Source organism: Oncorhynchus clarkii, chromosome 13 (genome assembly GCF_045791955.1).
Source record: "Oncorhynchus clarkii lewisi isolate Uvic-CL-2024 chromosome 13, UVic_Ocla_1.0, whole genome shotgun sequence".
NCBI lineage: Eukaryota > Metazoa > Chordata > Actinopteri > Salmoniformes > Salmonidae > Oncorhynchus > Oncorhynchus clarkii.
In genome coordinates, this window is record NC_092159.1 from 45,520,054 (window position 1) to 45,538,222 (window position 18,169).

The 18,169-nt window shown below is 42.4% G+C and overlaps 2 protein-coding genes across 18 annotated transcripts in view; one reads left to right on the top strand and one right to left on the bottom strand.

Moving 5' to 3' along the window:
* The first annotated feature begins 2,000 nt into the window (after positions 1-2,000).
* Positions 2,001-11,161, top strand: LOC139364868 (UV excision repair protein RAD23 homolog A-like). 2 transcript variants are annotated; one of them, XM_071102043.1, is made up of 9 exons: positions 2,001-2,306; positions 2,950-3,111; positions 3,234-3,388; positions 5,193-5,242; positions 5,417-5,544; positions 5,926-6,019; positions 8,507-8,637; positions 8,810-8,971; positions 9,115-11,161. In XM_071102043.1, the coding sequence occupies exons 1-9, from the start codon at positions 2,241-2,243 to the stop codon at positions 9,226-9,228; spliced, it is 1,062 nt and encodes a 353-aa protein (XP_070958144.1). In that variant the 5' UTR covers positions 2,001-2,240; the 3' UTR covers positions 9,229-11,161. The 2 variants fall into 2 exon arrangements, with proteins under 2 accessions (XP_070958144.1, XP_070958146.1); XM_071102045.1 differs by having other exon boundaries at positions 5,423-5,544.
* Positions 11,162-15,436: 4,275 nt separating this feature from the next.
* LOC139364866 (nuclear factor 1 X-type) overlaps positions 15,437-18,169 on the bottom strand; it is a 153,579-nt gene continuing 150,846 nt past the window's right edge. For 7 of the 16 annotated variants that reach the window (XM_071102041.1, XM_071102028.1, XM_071102036.1 and 4 more), the window contains one exon: positions 16,069-16,321. In XM_071102041.1, coding sequence (XP_070958142.1) covers positions 16,307-16,321 — 15 coding nt within the window. In that variant the 3' untranslated portion in view covers positions 16,069-16,306. Of the gene's footprint in view, positions 16,322-18,169 lie in introns of all 16 variants that reach the window. The other 9 variants (XM_071102037.1, XM_071102042.1, XM_071102035.1 and 6 more) reach the window with 5 other exon arrangements.

Genomic DNA, 18,169 nt, shown 5'->3' on the forward strand with positions numbered 1-18,169 from the left:
CCGTTTACAGACCTGCAATGCCAGCAAATAGGGGTACCATTCTCTTTGTCTGTGGAACAACTGCCCCCACCTCTTTGACCTCAGAGCTCATAAGATCTCTGTAAAGACACACAGACATATGCATTAGGTTAGCTATATTATATTGGCTTTTCCATTTCAATTTAATGGTGTTGGTTGGCATGAAATGTGATATCAGGCTGCAGTACCTGGCAGTCTCACTGTCTTTGTTGGTCTCTCCATGCTGGTCCAGGGGGTTTGGAGAGAAGGACTGGGGGGCAGGGGAGGAGACGTGGGTTGTGGAAGAAGGGCAGGCAGGACTGGGGGGAGTGGCAGAGGAGGATAACTGAGTTGAGACAGCCAGGGAAACAGAAGAAGCACTAAAAGGGGAGGAGGTCTGTGATCCTTCCACTGAAGAAGAAGAAGAAGAAGAAGAGAGAGATGACATGTGGAGAGAGGAGAGGGAACAGAGGCCGAAGAACTTGGAGAGAGTTGGAGGGAATCTGGCAGGGGATCCAGGGGGTGAGGGGGATGGAGTGCCGATTGGTGTTCGGCCAGACAAGGGGTCGAGGGGCGTCAGAGATGTTGTAGACGGTTTCAAATGGAAAGAAGAGACAAAGGAAGAATCAAGTTGGTGGTGATCCTTTACGTTCTTCTTCTCCCGGTTTTTCCAAACTGACGCAGTTACCATGCTGGCATCCAATGACGTCAGTTTGGGTGGGATTGGGAACGGCGATGGACAGCGGCTCCCAATCCCGAGGCGAACTCTGCACTTCTTTTTCTGTTTGGAGAAACATTATATATGTTATATTTGAACTAGCAGCAAATGTCACACCCAAACCACATGATCTGACCATAAAATAAAGAACTCGTTGCCCAATCATATTGAATTCTGTATCATAGGCTAACAATTAGCAAATATACATGTTTAGAAAAATAAAACCATTGTAACCATACAGTTATACCCTCTGTCCCAAATTCTGCCATTTGGGACACATAAATAGACAATGAAACACCTAGGAATAGCTGAAAAGAATAGAATATACTCTAAATTGTAACAGAATTAGACAAATTATAGCCCAGAATAGACATATACCTTTTTACAGCAACACAAACATCCCATTTCAGTGTATTTGTAGACTATGCCTTAGTTTGCAGAACATCAAAATATGTTGCCTATTTCACATTGTGATGTCATAAACCAAATTATGATGCGCCTGTCTACGCGTTACCAGCATAAATGGTAAACAAATCACACACACCAAAATGTTGAAAAATAATTTCACAAAATGAATGTATCGTGTATTCAGAGTTATTCCTATTTCATAAAATATACAAAATAACTAGGTTCTTGACAATACACCTGTTTTTTTATCTTTCTCCCACGCTCCCTGGGCCACTGACGCGTGATTGTATGGGATATGGGAAGAAGCTAGGACATTCGAAGTAACGTTACTGTCTATCAGAATCAAAACAACTTTTATTGGCCAAGTGGCCTACATTCACACGTTCACAGAAGTTGACGCTGATCTGATACAGATCGAACGTAGCTTTGCAATGGTTTTTAGGAGGACCTTTGAAAAAGAAAAGGAGAGCTGCACACTCTAGCGCAGACTCAATAATTTAATAACCTAATATCCAACCTTTCCGACCGAGAAGCTGTCTTCATCAGCGTATACTGTTAGGAGCACCTTAACACAGATGGATCTATTAATCTCTGACCGTACCTCATTGAAAAGTTGCCACACTGCCTAGTGACTGTAAACTAAACAAAAATACTAACGTTAGTACATTTGTTGTATATTTGCTGTTCTGTAAACCCAGTTGGTCGCTACCACACCAGTCACAACTGTCAACAGATCATGACATAAATGCAAAGCATCATTTGTTCTCGCAGAGTAGATTGTAGATTCTACTACCACCTGGATAAACTGGCACCGTTGGTGTGTGATTACAGCGGGATTTTCATTTGATTGACCAGTTAGTTAGTGGTTGTAGCTATCAGACTCAGAGAGCGCTCGATGCTGCAAGTTGGACAGCCAACCGTTACACTGCACCCACTTCTGAGTTTGGGGTCACCAAAGATGGCGATTTGCTGAGTGCTCATGGACACATCTCATGGTCATGGATAAATAGTATCTTGCTTGAACTTGTGGTTAAATATCATTTCTGTTTTACTTATGAATATTTTAAAACAGCTGTAATTGAAGCGCAAGGGCGAAATAGTGTTAGCTACTGCAACAATGCAAATCACGTTAAAGACACTGCAACAGCAGACCATTCAAATCGACATAGACCCAGATCAAACGGTAAGTGCCCATTTGTTCATAATAATGCCAGCTGTGTGCGTTTTATCTAACCCGCTTGGCTAACTATCATTTTTGTTATTTGCACGAAACACAATGAATTGGTCCCAGATTATAAATTCGGATAATACAATTTACATAGGCTAACGCTAGCTAGCTAGATGTTATTGACACCCCTAGCATTAGCTAACTAGCTAGTTCTGAGCTAGTTAGCTTGCAAGCTAATGTGTGTCAATTTGCTAATCTAATGTTGAGTCTCATTATTAGCTAGCTAGGTGCGTTATTATCCGCTCAAACATCAGCTAGCTTGCTACATGACTAGCTAACGTTAGTTATCCCTCATCACGTCAATGTCAGCTTTAGCTAACTATCTAGCGTTAGCTAGACAGCCATATTACTAGCTAGCTACGTTATCTATTTTAGTTATTGATGATGCGTGTCCAGTTGGACGATAAGTTAGCAATATTCTAGCAGACTAGCTAGGTCATAAAGAGTGAAAATAACTATCTAGCTAGCTACATAATGTAAGGTAAACCGCAATGTAAAAAGTTGTGCCATTTAAAGTCCGTGTTAGCGAGCAACTTTTGGGTTGCACTGTGTTTAACAATTAAAGCAAGGCTGAAAAGCTTATTTTTGGTTTCTACAGGTGAAGGCACTGAAGGAGAAGATAGAAGCAGAGAGGGGAAAAGATAACTTCCCAGTGTCTGGACAAAAGCTCATATATGCTGGCAAAATCCTGCAAGATGACACGCCTATTAAAGACTACAAAATTGACGAGAAGAATTTCGTTGTAGTTATGGTATCGAAGGTACATTTCCCTAATCCATTTTACTTGGACTCTTAATGAGCTGCACCCACCTGGGGAGGACGGTTACATGATTGTCTGCATAGATAACAGTAATAGCCTGTTTATATCTCTTCTGGAACTAGGCAAAGTCTGCCACAGCTGCATCAACACCTTCCTCAGAGGCACCCAAGGCCCCTGTCCAAGACTCTGGGTCGTCTGCGGGCCCGGCCCCTGCAGCCATCCCTATCCCCCCAGAGGAGCCCACACCTACAGTCGCAGAGCCCCCAGCTCCAGCCAGGTAGGCAGACAGAAGACCGCCGTAGAACTGATATTAACCTATCTATAAGTACCTAGGTGTCTGGCTAGACTGTAAACTCTCCTTCCAGACTCATATCAAACATCTCCAATCTAAAATCAAATCTAGAGTCGTCTTTCTATTCCGCAACAAAGCCTCCTTCACTCACGCCGCCAAACTTACCCTAGTAAAACTGACTATCCTACCGATCCTCGACTTCGGTGATGTCATCTACAAAATAGCTTCCAATACTCTACTCGGCAAACTGGATGCAGTTTATCACAGTGCCATCAGTTTTGTTACTAAAGCACCTTATACCACCCACCACTGCGACCTGTATGCTCTAGTCGGCTGGCCCTCGCTACATATTCGTCGCCAGACCCACTGGCTCCAGGTCATCTACAAGTCCATGCTAGGTAAAGCTCCGCCTTATCTCAGTTCACTGGTCACGATGGCAACACCCACCCGTACACCTGCTGGAGCGCGTGCTATCTCACTGATCATCCCTAAAGCCAACACCTCATTTGGCCGCCTTTCGTTCCAGTTCTCTGCTGCCTGTGACTGGAACGAATTGCAAAAATTGCTGAAGTTGGAGACATCTCCCTCACCAACTTCAAACATCTGCTATCTGAGCAGCTAACCGATCGCTGCAGCTGTACATAGTCTATCTGTAAATAGCCCACCCAATTTTACCTACCTCATCCCCATACTGTTTATATTTATTTACTTTTCTGCTCTTTTGCACACCATTATCTCTACCTGTACATGACCATCTGATCATTTATCACTCCAGTGTTAATCTGCAAAATTGTAATTATTCGCCTACCTCCTCATGCCTTTTGCACACAATGTATATAGACTTTTTTTTTTCTCTCTCTACTGTGTTATTGACTTGTTAATTGTTTACTCAATGTGTAACTCTGTGTTGTCTGTTCACACTGCTATGCTTTATCTTGGCCAGGTCACAGTTGTAAATGAGAACTTGTTCTCAACTAGCCTACCTGTTAAATAAAGGTGAAAAAAAAAAAATGGTAGACAGTCTGCCAAATTGGAGAGAGTAATAAAGTAAGCTTGAGGCCTGTTCAGGAGGGTAGAGTGTTACATAACTCTTAACATAGACACATTTTGTGTAGGACAAATATGACCTAAACATCATTGAACATTTCTTAGTTTTTTCATCTTACTGAATACACCCCCTGTAGTCCCTGTAGCTCAGTTGGTAGAGCATGGTGTTTGCAACTCAAGGATAGTGGGTTCATTTCCCGGGACAACCCATGCGTAAAATGTATGCACGCATGACTAAGTTGCTTTGGACAAAAGCGTTTGCTAAATGGCGTATTATTTATGGCCACAATTTAAATTTTTTATTTAACCAGGTAGGCTATTTGATAACAAGGTCTCATTTGCAACTGCGACCTGACCAAGATAAAGCAAAGCAGTTGGACACATACAACGACAGGGAGGTAAGGTAATACATAGGCCATGGTGGCAAAGTAATTACAATATAGCAATTAAACACTGGAATGGTAGAATGTGCAGAAGATGAATATGCAAGTAGAGATACTGGGGTGCAAAGGAGCAAGATAAATAAATACAGTATGGGGATGAGGTAGTTGGGTGGGCTATTTACAGATGGGCTATGTACAGATGCAGTGATCTGCGAGCTGCTCTGACAGCTGGTGCTTAAGTCTCCAGCTTTAGAGAATTTTGCAGTTCGTTCCAGTCATTGGCAGCAGAATATACAATATACCACTGAATGTTTTTGAATGGGTTGACCGGATTTTTGACCCTGTTGTTCTGTTTGCAGCTCCGACCCCAGTATGGAGGTTCAGGGGGGAGATGCCTCCTCTGCCTTGGGTGAGTGATGGACTTCGACCTGGCTATGTGAATGTGGCAGTGTGGAATGTATCTGCTAGATTGATGATAGCATGGGGATTTGTAAGATGCCTTCTAGCAGCTATGTGTTCATGGGTGTAAATATTGTCCATTGTAACTCGGGTAGATGGTTAACAACTTGTTTATTTTGGTCAGTGACAGGAGCGGAGTATGAGACCATGCTGACAGAGATAATGTCTATGGGTTATGAGAGGGAGAGAGTGGTAGCTGCTCTCCGGGCCAGCTTCAACAACCCCCATCGGGCTGTGGAGTACCTCCTCACTGTGAGAACCGTCAACACACCACACAACTACCTAGCATACACAATACTGTGCAACCAGGCACCATACACCATGACTCTGCAAAATGACACTGAACAATAGCCCCAAAAAAGACCATGAATGCAAAATTACACTATACAGCGTGGCACCATATTTGATGAAACTTTAACATGGCAGCATGTACAATGACTCAGCAAAATTACACCAGCACTGTGTGACATCAGCTTTCAGAATACAGTTTAACACTGGTGTACTACATTTGTACCAAAAACACTATTACAGCACAGTGACGCTATAAAATAGTTTTATATGTCTCCTCAGTTTAGAGCCAGCCTGTCCGTTAGTACTGTGTGTGTGAGAGTATGTGCTGCTGTGTGTTTCCAGGGCATTCCTAGCAGTCCGGTCCAAGAGACTAATCCCCCAGCACAGCTTCCTGCATCTGCCCGCACAGGCACAGAGACCCCTACTGTAGCTGAGGGTGAGTCCATCTGCCTATATCTCTGCTATAGTATTACATCTACTGTACAGTTCATTCTGGAAATGTTTTCAGACCACTTTACTTTTTCCACGTTTTGTTACATTACAGCCTTATTCTAAAATTGATTCAATGTTTGTTTTTTCCCCCTGATCAATCTACACACAACCCCACAAAAGCAAAGCAAAAACAGGATTTTAATAAATACAATAAAAAGATAACATTTACATAAATATTCAGACCCTTTACTCAGAACTTTGTTGAAGCACCTTTGGCAGCGAATACAGCCTCAAGTCGTCTTGGGTATGATGCTAGGGTCGTTATCTTGTTGGAAGGTGAACCTTCACCCTCAGTCCTGAGGTCCTAACCTGCTCCAGAGCGCTGTTCATCAAAGATCTCTCTACTTTGCTCTGTTCATCTTTCTCTTGATCCTTACTAGTCTCCCAGTCCCTGCTGCTGAAAAACATCCCCACAGCATGATGCTGCCACCACCATGCTTCACCGTAGGGATGGTACCAGGTTTCCTCCAGACGTGACGCTTGGCATTCAGGCCAAAGAGTTCAATCTTCAAATCAAAGTTTATTTGTCACATGCGCTGAATACAACATAAAGTGAAATGCTTAATTACAGGCTCTAACCAAAAGTGCAAAAAAGGTATTAGGTGAACAATAGGTAGGTAAAGAAATAAAACAGTAAAAAGACAGGCTATATACAGTAGCGAGGCCATAAAAGTAGCGAGGCTACATACAGACACCAGTTAGTCAGGTTAATTGAGGTAGTATGTACATGTAGGTATGGTTAAAGTGACTATGCATATATGATGAGCAGTGAGTAGCAGTAGCGTAAAAGAGGGGGTGGCGGGCCACAATGTAGATACCTTGGTTAGCCAATGTGCGGGAGCACTGGTTGGTCGGCCCAATTGAGGTAGTATGTACATGAATGTATAGATAAAGTGACTATGCATATATGATAAACAGAGCGTAGCAGCAGCGTAAAAAGAGTACAAATAGTCTGGGTAGCCATTTGGTTACCTGTTCAGGAGGCTTATGGCTTGGGGGTAGAAAATGTTGAGAAGCCTTTTTGTCCCAGACTTGGCACTCCGGTACCGCTTGCCATGCGGTAGTAGAGAGAACAGTCTATGCCTGGGGTGGCTGGGTTCTTTGACAATTCTTAGGGCCTTTCTCTGACACCGCCTGGTGTAGAGGTCCTGGATGGCAGGAAGCTTAGCCCCAGTGATGTACTGGGCCGTACGCACTACCCTCTGTAGTGCCTTGCGGTCAGAGGCCGAGCAATTGCCGTACCAGGCAGTGATGCAACCAGTTGTGTCGAGGCACAGATCTGGGAAAGAGTACTTGAAATTGCTCTCGATGTTGCAGCTGTAGAATCTTTTGAGGATCTCAGGACCCATGCCAAATATTGAGTTTCCTGAGAAGGGATAGGCTTTGTCGTGCCCTCTTCACGACTGTCTTGGTGTGTTTGGATCATTCCAGTTTGTTGTTGATGTGGACACCAAGGAACTTGAAGCTCTCAACCTGCTCCGTCGATGAGAATGGGGGCGTGCTTGGTCCTCCTTTTCCTGTAGTTCACAATAATCTCCTTAATCTTGGTTTCATCAGACCAGAGAATCTTGTTTCTCATGGTCTGAGAGTCCTTTAGGTGCCTTTTGGCAAACTCCAAGTGGGCTGTCGTGTGCCTTTTACTGAGGTGTGGCTTCCGTCTGGACACTCTCCCATAAATGCCTGATTGGTGGAGTGCTGCAGAGATGGGAGAATCTTCCAGAAGGACAACCATCTCCACAGAGGAACTCTGGAGCTCTGTCAGTGGCCATCGGTTTCTTAGTCACCTCCCTGACCAAGGCCCTTCTCCCCCGTTTACTCAGTTTGGCCAGGCGGCCAGCTCTAGGAAGAGTCTTGGGGGTTCCAAACTTCATCCATTTAAGAATGATGGAGGACACTGTGTTCTTGGGGACCTTTAATGCTGCAGAACTTGTTTGGTACTCTTTCCCAGATCTGTGCCTCGACACAATCCTGTCTCGGAGCTCTACGAACAATTCCTTCGACGTCATGGCTTGGTTTTTGCTCTGACATGCACTGTCAACTGTGGGACCTTTTATATAGACAGGTGTGTGCCTTTCCAATCAAGTTGTAGAAACATCAAGGATGATCCATGGAAACAGGATGCACCTGAGCTCAATTTCAAGTCTCATAGCAAAGGTTCTGAAAAATTATTTGCAAAAAAAAATCTAAAACCTGTTTTCACTTTGTCAATATGGGGTATTCTGTGGAGATTGATGAGGAAAACATGTATTTAATCAATTTTAGAATACGGCTGTAACATAACATGTGGAAAAAGTCAAGTGGTCTGAATACTTTCCAAATGCACTGCATATCAGATTGTTGGAAAGATGGGAATGGTTTATGTGCATTTTCCCTAGTAGGTGTTGTGTCTATATAAACATGTTCTCTTCTGTAAATACTCTGTGTGTTGCAGGAGAAAACCCTCTGGAGTTCCTGCGTTCCCAGCCTCAGTTCCAGAGCATGAGGCAGGTGATCCAGCAGAACCCCTCACTGCTGCCAGCTCTGCTCCAACAGCTGGGCCGGGAGAACCCACAGCTCCTACAGGTAACACACATACACCATGCGCTACACACTGATGGCACCACCACTCATACTAGCTTGCATCACACACTCCCTATAGTGACACCTCCCAGGTTTTGTGATTTCACAATGTATATTCTGCTTGTTGCTGATTGCTGTCTACCTATATTTCCCTATTGATAAAACTCAACAACAGCAAATCAGCCAGTACCAGGAGCTGTTCATCCAGATGCTGAATGAGCCGGCGGGGGAGGTTGGAGACGTGCCTGAGGTGGGGGACCTGGGTGCTGCAGTGGAGGAGGGAGCTCCAGTCAACTACATTCAGGTCACGCCTCAGGAGAAGGAAGCCATCGAGAGGGTGAGGGGAGCTAAAGACCTCTCAATGCACTGTTTAGGGCATAAGATGGCTTCAACTGACAAGGAGACTAGCAAGAAATGCATACATTGTGACCTTTCTGGTGAGAAATAGTAATGTTATGTTTTTTTCTTCTCCTGTCTCAGTTAAAAGTGTTGGGTTTCCCCGAGGCGCTGGTGATCCAGGCCTACTTTGCCTGTGAAAAGAACGAGAACCTAGCTGCCAACTTCCTCCTGAACCAGGGCTTTGAGGATGAATGAGAGGCGCTGGCCTGCCCTCCTCTCCAGGCCAGCACAAGGACTCTACCCCACTGTAGAGCAACGATCTTCAGGTCATTTCAGAGGGGGGGAGGGTCTCACAAGCTACACAAAGTATATGTTGACCTAAGGGTGAAAGAGGAATAAGGAAATCCACTTGAATTCCAATGGAATGTGTGGGATTTGTTTAGGACAGATATATATTGAGATTTTAGAAGAGCTTTGGGAACGGGAGGGAGGGGGCTGAAGGGTTTGCGGCATGTGTGTACATGTCTGTGTGTACAGGTGGATGCCATTCAATTAAGGTGCAAAGTCATTGATATGCATATCTAAGCTTGTTAATGCTGTAGCTGGATGTAATGGAAGCGCATTCTCCTTGATGCACTTCTACAATGTTGGTGTATTGAGGCAAGAGGGGAAAGGGAAACTAAACTGACGGTCATGAAGAGTCCGCTTGTGGTCTGTTCACTTGATTGCACCAGTCCCTCACATTTCCTTTGCCATTCAAAAACATAGCAAAACACATCTCATCCCATGATATTGTCATACAGGCAAGTACATTTTGCCAGTGGCCAGGCTAAATTATTTATGAGGTCCCCTCACTTCACCTCAAAGCTAGCTCTTTTAGTTTTCACTCAGATATCCATGATCTCTCTGGGTGTGGAAATGCTCAACATCCTGAGTAAATCGAGTGGTATAGAACAACCAAAATGACAAATGGATGTGTGTATGCTCACAGAACCGTACAGGTACATTACTGTGTGGATTTGTCTGAAAATGAGGTTTTGTTGAAGGGTTCACAGTCCTCTCTAGTGTTACGTCTCTGATGAGCTGACCAACGCTGACCTTTACATATAATCTTCTGAAGAGGGGAAGAGAGAGCTGGCAGGGACCAGTCCTGGGATGCTGGAGTTACTTACTTACCTCTTTCCCAAGGCTGAGGAGTAGACACACCACCTTTCTCATAGGATCTGATTAATAGTACACACGAAGGGCAGCTCAAATACAACGGGACCAGCTGGTCTTGAGACACTAAGGGCTGGATTCAACCCGTATCGTGTAAAAATGTACGGGTAATTTCCTGTTGAGCCGACATGCAGTCTCGGCGACCGTGGGAACATTGCCTTTAAATTGTCAATAGCGCTATAAAGCGGATATTCAGCACTACGGATTGAATAGAGCCCAAAATGTCCAGTAGGAACAAGGGTCCACGTGAAGTCTTTATTAAACCAGGACCCAGTCATAGCCAATCATTGTCATCATCCACAACCTGAATGAGCCTATTCAACAGTCTTTAGTGATGAGGTGAATCTGAAGTTTAAACCTATCGCCTAGCTTTAACCACCTGTTTCCAACTCAGTAAAGCATGAGGCTTGGTTGACACATGCCTTATTACACTAAGGATTCTCAGTGTTTTGAGATGTTGCTATTGTGGGTTTTCTGAGGGAACAGAGGGTACCAAGAAATGTGTGGTTTTATGAATATTCACTTATCAAGTTATGTTTTCTCTTTAACTTAACATGGCAGGAGTTTAATGGGTCTATGAAGAGACAAGCTTTTATGAGTTTGGATTGAACAGATGCATTTAAATGTATTGGCTCCCTTGCACAGAATTTCCTGTTCTCTTTTCAAAACTTGTCGAATGGCTATTTTTAAGCAAGATCAATTACACTCAAACCAAATTCATTGTGCATTTAGTTCATGTCATTTTTGACTTAAGTGAAACATTTCCGTTTTTGATGTATTTATTGGACCTTTGAAACAAATACACATGTGAACAAAGTTTTCAATCTCAACTTATTTTAAAGGAATAGTGATCATGACAATATGTTTGACTGCATCTGTTTTTGTGAACATGGCTTTTACTGACACTGGCATTTTACAGCATCAACATGATCCGCTTCAATGCTCAGCTTCATTAAACATCAATATGTCATGGCTTCGTATTCTTTATTTCATGCCAAACACTTCTGTATGCACCACATTCATGGTCTGGACAATGAATGAGGCAAACTGAAATGAAACTCAACTTGATCTTATGGAATACAAAGTATTACAGGAAATGTAATTTATACACACTCCGGTTCAAGTCCAGGTATTTCAGTATCATGTGGGAATCAGTAGTGCTACTCCTGTGGATTTGACCCTCCATTATCGGTAAGTAGATTTTCTGATAAACAGTGAAACTAATTTTGGCCTCTTACCCCACTCTATAACATGATGCAACTCTAGGGTTCTCATCCCCAGCACAGGCAAACCACCTACCTAATCAAATAGCAATCTGAAAATAAGCAGACAGAAACAGGTGAGTTACAGTCAAAAACATCCTTTTATTCAAGTGTTGCTCTTTTCAAACTGTTTTTATTATTATGGAAAAGAAACTGTAATTAACACATGCATTTCACCATGGGCTCTGGGAGGTGTATTCCTGAGGGAGGGAAGCTGCACTGAGGGGGGTGGGGGGCAAGGCCAGCTGGGGGTTCACTCTACACAACACTAAACATTGCCCTACGCACTTTTAAAAACAAACCTGAAGGAAAATAAAATGACGGGTGGCCAGGGAGAGACAGAACTCTGGTGCTGCAGGGCAAGATAGTTAGGAACCAAAGTTCTGCCCAAGCAAAGCACACACTGAAACCTGTCACTCTGGCTTCTCGACTGGGGCGCTTTAATTGTCAAGGCTAATACTGCTGCTGGCTTCAATCACTTACAATAAAAACATGCATATTCTTGTAGGAAACAAGTAGGCCCTCTATCAAGCCTGCTCTTGATTTTGCTGGTGGAATTTCACTTGTTTTAATAGCTGGTCTCATACAACCTCTAGAAAGGTGCATCATTAAACGGTCTCAATGTAGCATTGCTGCATAAGATACGCAACTCAATTCTGTAAAAAAAAAATGGTTAACAAGAATTAACCAAACCTGCCTATTCTACCCCAGTTGCCATGCAGCCCCCTTGCCCATTCAGAGGGATATTCCGATGTGTATTTTATCTCATCAAATACATCCCACTGAAAAACTAGGCGCCCTCACAGACCCTCTCCTCGCCACACCCCAAGAGCCCACCCGGTGTAACTTGTTCACTTACATTAACTGTTCAATGGAGAAGCTGAAGAGATCGGTATGGTATACAATGTGAAGCTTACAAACAAGAAAAACGTGAGCTAACTGCATTCTGCTCAGACAAAGTTTAGCTTTTTTTACCCCTCAATTCAGAGAAAAGGGGTTTGGGGAGGGATAAGGAGGGTAACGCAGCTACAGACTACTCCAGTGTCCAAGAGAGACAGAAGACAAGATACAGGAAGAGAAGCAAGACATATTTTTTTTATTTTTTTTTGCTTTTCTTAATTATTCAACAATAAAAATAACTAAATCACACCAATTTCCTTTAGTACTATATATACTGCTTTGAAAAGCTTGAAGAAGGAGAGGATATAGAAGAAATATGAAGGAGGGGACTTTTTTGAGACGGGCACTCAGGATTACAAGATGGAGTCTGTGAACAAAAGGCACTTTTTAGGGACAACCTTTAAGATGCTCTGATTCTAACACTAGAACACCAAACAAATATTTAGAATCATTTACACTGTGGATTGGGAGTGGAAGGGTTCACTTCTTTGATTTAATCCTGCTCTCATCCTTGCTGTGCTCAAAATATACCTTACACTCCCTCGCCTTGTTTGGGTTTGAGATAGGAATCAACTAAATCTACCAAAATGTATTTCGCGTTACACCTCCCATCTCTCCAAATGCTATTAATCACTTTGTGGTTGAGCTAACACTTAGAAAAATGGATTCCATTTCTGATGCATCTCCCAAAATGGGGAAGATCTTGTCTGTGTCCCAAACTTGATTACTTCGGTTGGCCAGTTTAGAAAATTGGATGCAAGTTGCAATTCATGTGTTAAATAGGTCATGTTTTAGTCAGTTCTCTGGTGATACTGACATGGCCCAGATGTCCATTATGTCAGGCCTTTCCCACTAGTTCATCATCCCATTGTCAGGATAACCATCTAATCAAACTAAACAGTCCTCTTCCTGCTCTGGGATAAAGGTTGAAGAAAAATGCCTTTATCACAACTTTTTCATATAATGAACCCCTCCCCCCCTTGGTAAATACAAAAAGAGAAATAGAATGCATATTTCCTAAAATGTGCTTTATGATAACACTTAATTTTGTTCATTACTATTTATGTATAAGAGTTTGAATGTACTTTATTTCGTAAAAAGCACCTGTTTCATTTAGTGATATATATTTTTGTTTTGCTAAATTGTTCCTTCAGCCCTCCCAGATTTAGAAAACAAATCATTACAAATACATTTTTTTAAATGAATAAGGAAAAAAGTAAAAATTCATTTTCAATTTACAAAGACTGGGATTTTTTTTTGTCTGCCCTCGTGTTTAGAGTCCCGGAGCTAGTGGACTTAAAACAAAAAAATAGAGGGTTTAGCCTCTCTTTTCTCGTGACACCCTCAAACAATCTCTAACAGACAAACACAATGTATCTACCCAAGGCATTGCACATGGCTCAATCAACACACATACATTTTATTCAACAACAATATACCCCCCCCCCCCAAAAAAAAAAACCAAAATCGAATCCGTTATTTCCCTTGACCACGTCACTTTACTGTTTGCTATATAAATCATGTATCTATAGTATTTGCCATGGACACTTTATGCTATTAGATGTGGGTATAGGGACTGGTACTTTTGCTCTAATCAGATATTTAAGATGCAACAATTGACTTTGCCATGCTTCAAAAAATAACTAGACTGCCACAGAGCTTATTTTGCAAATAAAAAAATGTATATATCTATAAATATATGTGTATATATATATATATAAAGATGATTGCAATTATTCAGTGAGCGGTCACTGTTTTTCTCCCCAGACATAGCATTTCACCACCATTCACTATTAGCTTATATGTGAGAAAAAGAACCTGAATTCACGTTTAACAAATTGCATAATGGGACAGAGGCACTTCCATAGATTAGAAAAGAAATCACCATAGCCATCATAATTCTTATTCAGCAGTGCTAGTTCTCTATCAAACTGATGAGATGGTTGCCGTCTGGCAACATTGTTTCCCTGCAGTGAAGTACATGACCAGGCAGTCCAGTTATTTTGTGAGGTTGGTGATTTAAGCTGATGTTCCTTAATAAAAAAAAATCACTTTCAAACTGAATCGTAGTAATGTTAGGAATTCAAATAAAAAGTGAATGATTAAAAACAAAAGGTTTCCTCAGAGATTGCCCTATGTTAATTAAGATTTCCCTTAACAGTCAATCTGGCCTGGGCTGGGTGCTTGTAACTGCTCCTTATACTGTAAGTTTGCATGCGAGTTTGTCAAGTGCCGCTGTGCAAAGTGTGTTCATTTAAATTTGTCCCTCTTGATTTCAAAAGGTTGAACTTTTGGCTGGTAAGGTATCTTTAGGGCAGTTTGATCTATAAGGGCTGACTGAACAGAATGAACAGGCTGGATAGGATGGGGAGCTGAGATCGTGTCAGGGAAAAGAGGCGACCATAGCACTCAGAAATATGTCACATCATTATTTTGCTCCGCAGCGTGGCTCTCTGCTCTTGGAACAGGGGCAGTCTGGGAGTGTAAACAAAAAGGGTCAACTTCGGGGAGATGGGAGGGAGGTGGGCTCTGGGCCCTCAGCAACCTAATGTCACTGTTTCACTACATGGTATTGAACACTGACTGAATCACCCTTCCTGGCAATACCACTCGAAGTCTCGCTCCCAACCACTGTTTTTCTCAATAAGGTGCTGTCATTCAAACACAACATTTTATAAAGCTGACAAATTCAGAGGGACAAGTCCAATAAGAGAAGAAACAAAAAATAAAACAATTCTGTGCAAAAGGGAATATTACTACTGTAGCTGTGTAGTTCTGGGTGTTAAAGCAGAGGCCTGTGTTTTTAACTAAGTATGTGTGTTGGGTTCTGTGTCTACAACAAGGGGCAAAAAGAGTGTACTGGAAACGTGTGAATAGCATGTGTCATAGACGTAATAACACCACTTGGGCCCGGTGTGTGTTTGTGTATATATATATATATATATATATATATATATATATATATATATATATATATGTGTGTTACAAATGGCATTCATCATTCAAATGAAAGTGGATATACTTAGCACTTGATTATTGTCACGGTTGAAGTTTTGCAAGAGTGAACTGGGCATTTTGCTTTACTTGGGTTTGGGTTCTTCTGCTGGGATGCTGGTTAGAGTGGAGGCCTTGTGTTGCTGAACTGTGGGCTGAGACTTCTCATATCCATTTTTTTTCTCTTTCACTAATAATAATAATAATAATACAATCATAGGTAAGCCTGTTTTGCCCCCATGCCATGTAGGTGTAATAGTGGACATGAGATTTGTGTTAATTCAGCTTGTAGTGCAACCTTTAGGATATGTTTGGCATGGTTTCTGTCTTGTTAGTAGTGGGGCTGATTAGGTCAATGGTTATAAGACTGGGAAATATTGGTGAATTGACAGTGTGTTGAGTGACAGGGAGACATCACAGTAGCATGGACTGCTACGTATTTCACTGGAACCTAATGGGTTTGTTTTGTGGGTGATTTGACAGTGGGGAGCGTACCGCATTTAAATGATGGCATGTTTTGTGCCTTCAAGAGAGTGATTTGATGTCCCTTCAATTTCAATCCCCACTCCTACGTCAGTTTTTTTGACTGTTGAATAGTTGCTTTTCTCAGCCATTGCACAATGTGTCCTTGTTCCGAAGTAGAATGTGACCTTTTTTCTCTTCAGGTTCCTCTTTTTGTGTTGCCGTGTTTTGCTGGATGTGAGAGAGGACTTCTTGTCCTCTGCCTCTCCCAAATCCTATGATCCTCCCGTCTTAAAAATGGGGGGTTCCGTCTGTTTAGGTAATTGGGTCCAGAGTTTCCCTACTAGTATCATGCTAAGATTTCCTGGGTTGCTTTACTTTTTATGTGAGACATAAGGATCGTTGGGCAATTTCCTGTGGGTTATTTTTCTGTTTTCCATGTTTCAATTCCCAATTGTAAAGAAAGATTCTAGACGCTGGTTTGCAGACAGGTCATGTCAGAGGAACCAAGACTGTTAAATAGAAAAAAAAGAGGACATTGTTAACAGGATCCGCCCCTTTTTTTCAATTTTCGCTTACAATGACATACTCAAATCTAATTGCCTGTAGCTCAGGCATTGAAGCAAGGATATGCATATTATTTTGAAAGGAAACACCTAGATATGCATGTTCATTTGAAAGGAAACACCTTGAAGTTAGTGGAAATGTGAAATTAATGTAGGAGAATATAACACATTAGGTCTGGTAAAAGAAAATACAAAGAAAAAAGCTTTTTTGTACCATCACCTTTGAAATGCAAGAGAAAGGCCATAATGTATTATTCCAGCCCAGGCGCAATTTAGATTTTGGCCACTTGATGGCAGCAGTGTATGTGCAAAGTTTTAGACTGATCCAATGAACAATTCAATTTTTTTTTTAACAAGACTGCCCAAATGTGCCTAAATGGTTTATTAACAACTTTTCAAGTTCATAACTGTGCACTCTCCTCAAACAATAGCATGATATTATTTCACTGTAATAGCTACTCTAAGTTGGACAGTGTAGTTAGATTAACAAGAATTTAGACATATCTGATTGGCAGAAAGCTTCTGTCCTGGGGAATTTTCTTCTTGTGACTTACAACCTCATGCTAATCACTTTAGCTCAACCATCCCGTGGGGGACCCACCGATCCTGAAGAAGTTTTAAGTTCAGGTTCAAATGTGTACCATTTAAAATAAGTAAACACTAATTTCCACAATTGACCACTAGAGGCACACGCACTAACAATGGTCAACAGTTGTCAGCCCCTTGTCATATTGAAATACTCCCAGCTATATTGACTGACTGTCCATTGCTGTACTGTACTATAATGCTGTGGGAGTATGGTTTGGCTCTGCTGCTAATGGCTGTTGTTATTCCTTACTGGACTCAGAGTCCACATGCAGCGGGGGGAGAGATGTCTGGCGCTCCTTGTATTCAGATTGAGTTTCTCCCACTCAGTGTGAAAATAGAGCAGAACTGGGTCACCGGCCGGGATCTGGCACCAGTCAACACTGGCCAACATTCTGGAGCCTTGGAAACTTTGGGCCTCCGGGGAGGTGCCGTTTGTTTTGTTTGACTCTAACAGATCGCCTGAATACCCCCAACTCCTGCCTCTTGCCCTCCCTCATCCCCCATCTTGCTGCAGGCTCTGTCCCAGCAGCCTATGGACTTTGTAACTCTTCCCCTGTCAGTTACACTATCTCTGTCTTTCTCTCTCCATCCATCTCCCTCTAGCACTCTCTCTGGAATCCTTGGCAGTAGTGACCACCTTCTTTCCTTACCCACGCCTTCCTCCCCCAGCATCCCCTCTCAAGTTCAAGTGGCTATGACATCATGTCTGGTTGCTGCAGGCAACCAGACAGTCGGGACGTGACTTCTCTGAGGGCTGTGCTGAAACTCTCCCTCTCCCCCTCTTTCACTATTTTTCTCCCTCTCCCTCATTCTCCTGTTTCCTCTCTCCTCTGGCCGTAGAACTCCCTTGCTGCCACCAGAGGGTACTTGGAGACCAAATATCTCTGCTCTGGGAGTGAGAGTTCTATTCAGGCCCTGCAGTCACAGCAAACAGACTTTTCACAAGACCTTTTCACAAGGCACATTATGCTAACAATGTCATTTCTGAGCTACATATGCAACCAATTAAAGCTCCCTATACAATTTCATTTCTCCAGTGAAAACTAAAACCATACTGTAAACACAATATACTCAATAGCACAGAGCACTGGAGGGCTACACAGGAAGTGTGTGTGTGTGTGTGTGAATAGTTCGGAGTTTGTTGAGAAAGAGAGTAAAGAAGGGACAAAATGCCGTAGAGTTGGCACGGTGGTGTAAGGTGAGCCT

Bases quoted from the DNA above. Each gene is read 5' to 3' on its own strand.
- LOC139364868 (XM_071102043.1), top strand. From the start codon at position 2,241: ATGCAAATCACGTTAAAGACACTGCAACAGCAGACCATTCAAATCGAC. The intron at 6,020-8,506 runs GTGAGTCCATCT...TGTGTGTTGCAG, and splicing joins GACCCCTACTGTAGCTGAGG to GAGAAAACCCTCTGGAGTTC. The intron at 8,638-8,809 runs GTAACACACATA...ACTCAACAACAG, and splicing joins AGAACCCACAGCTCCTACAG to CAAATCAGCCAGTACCAGGA.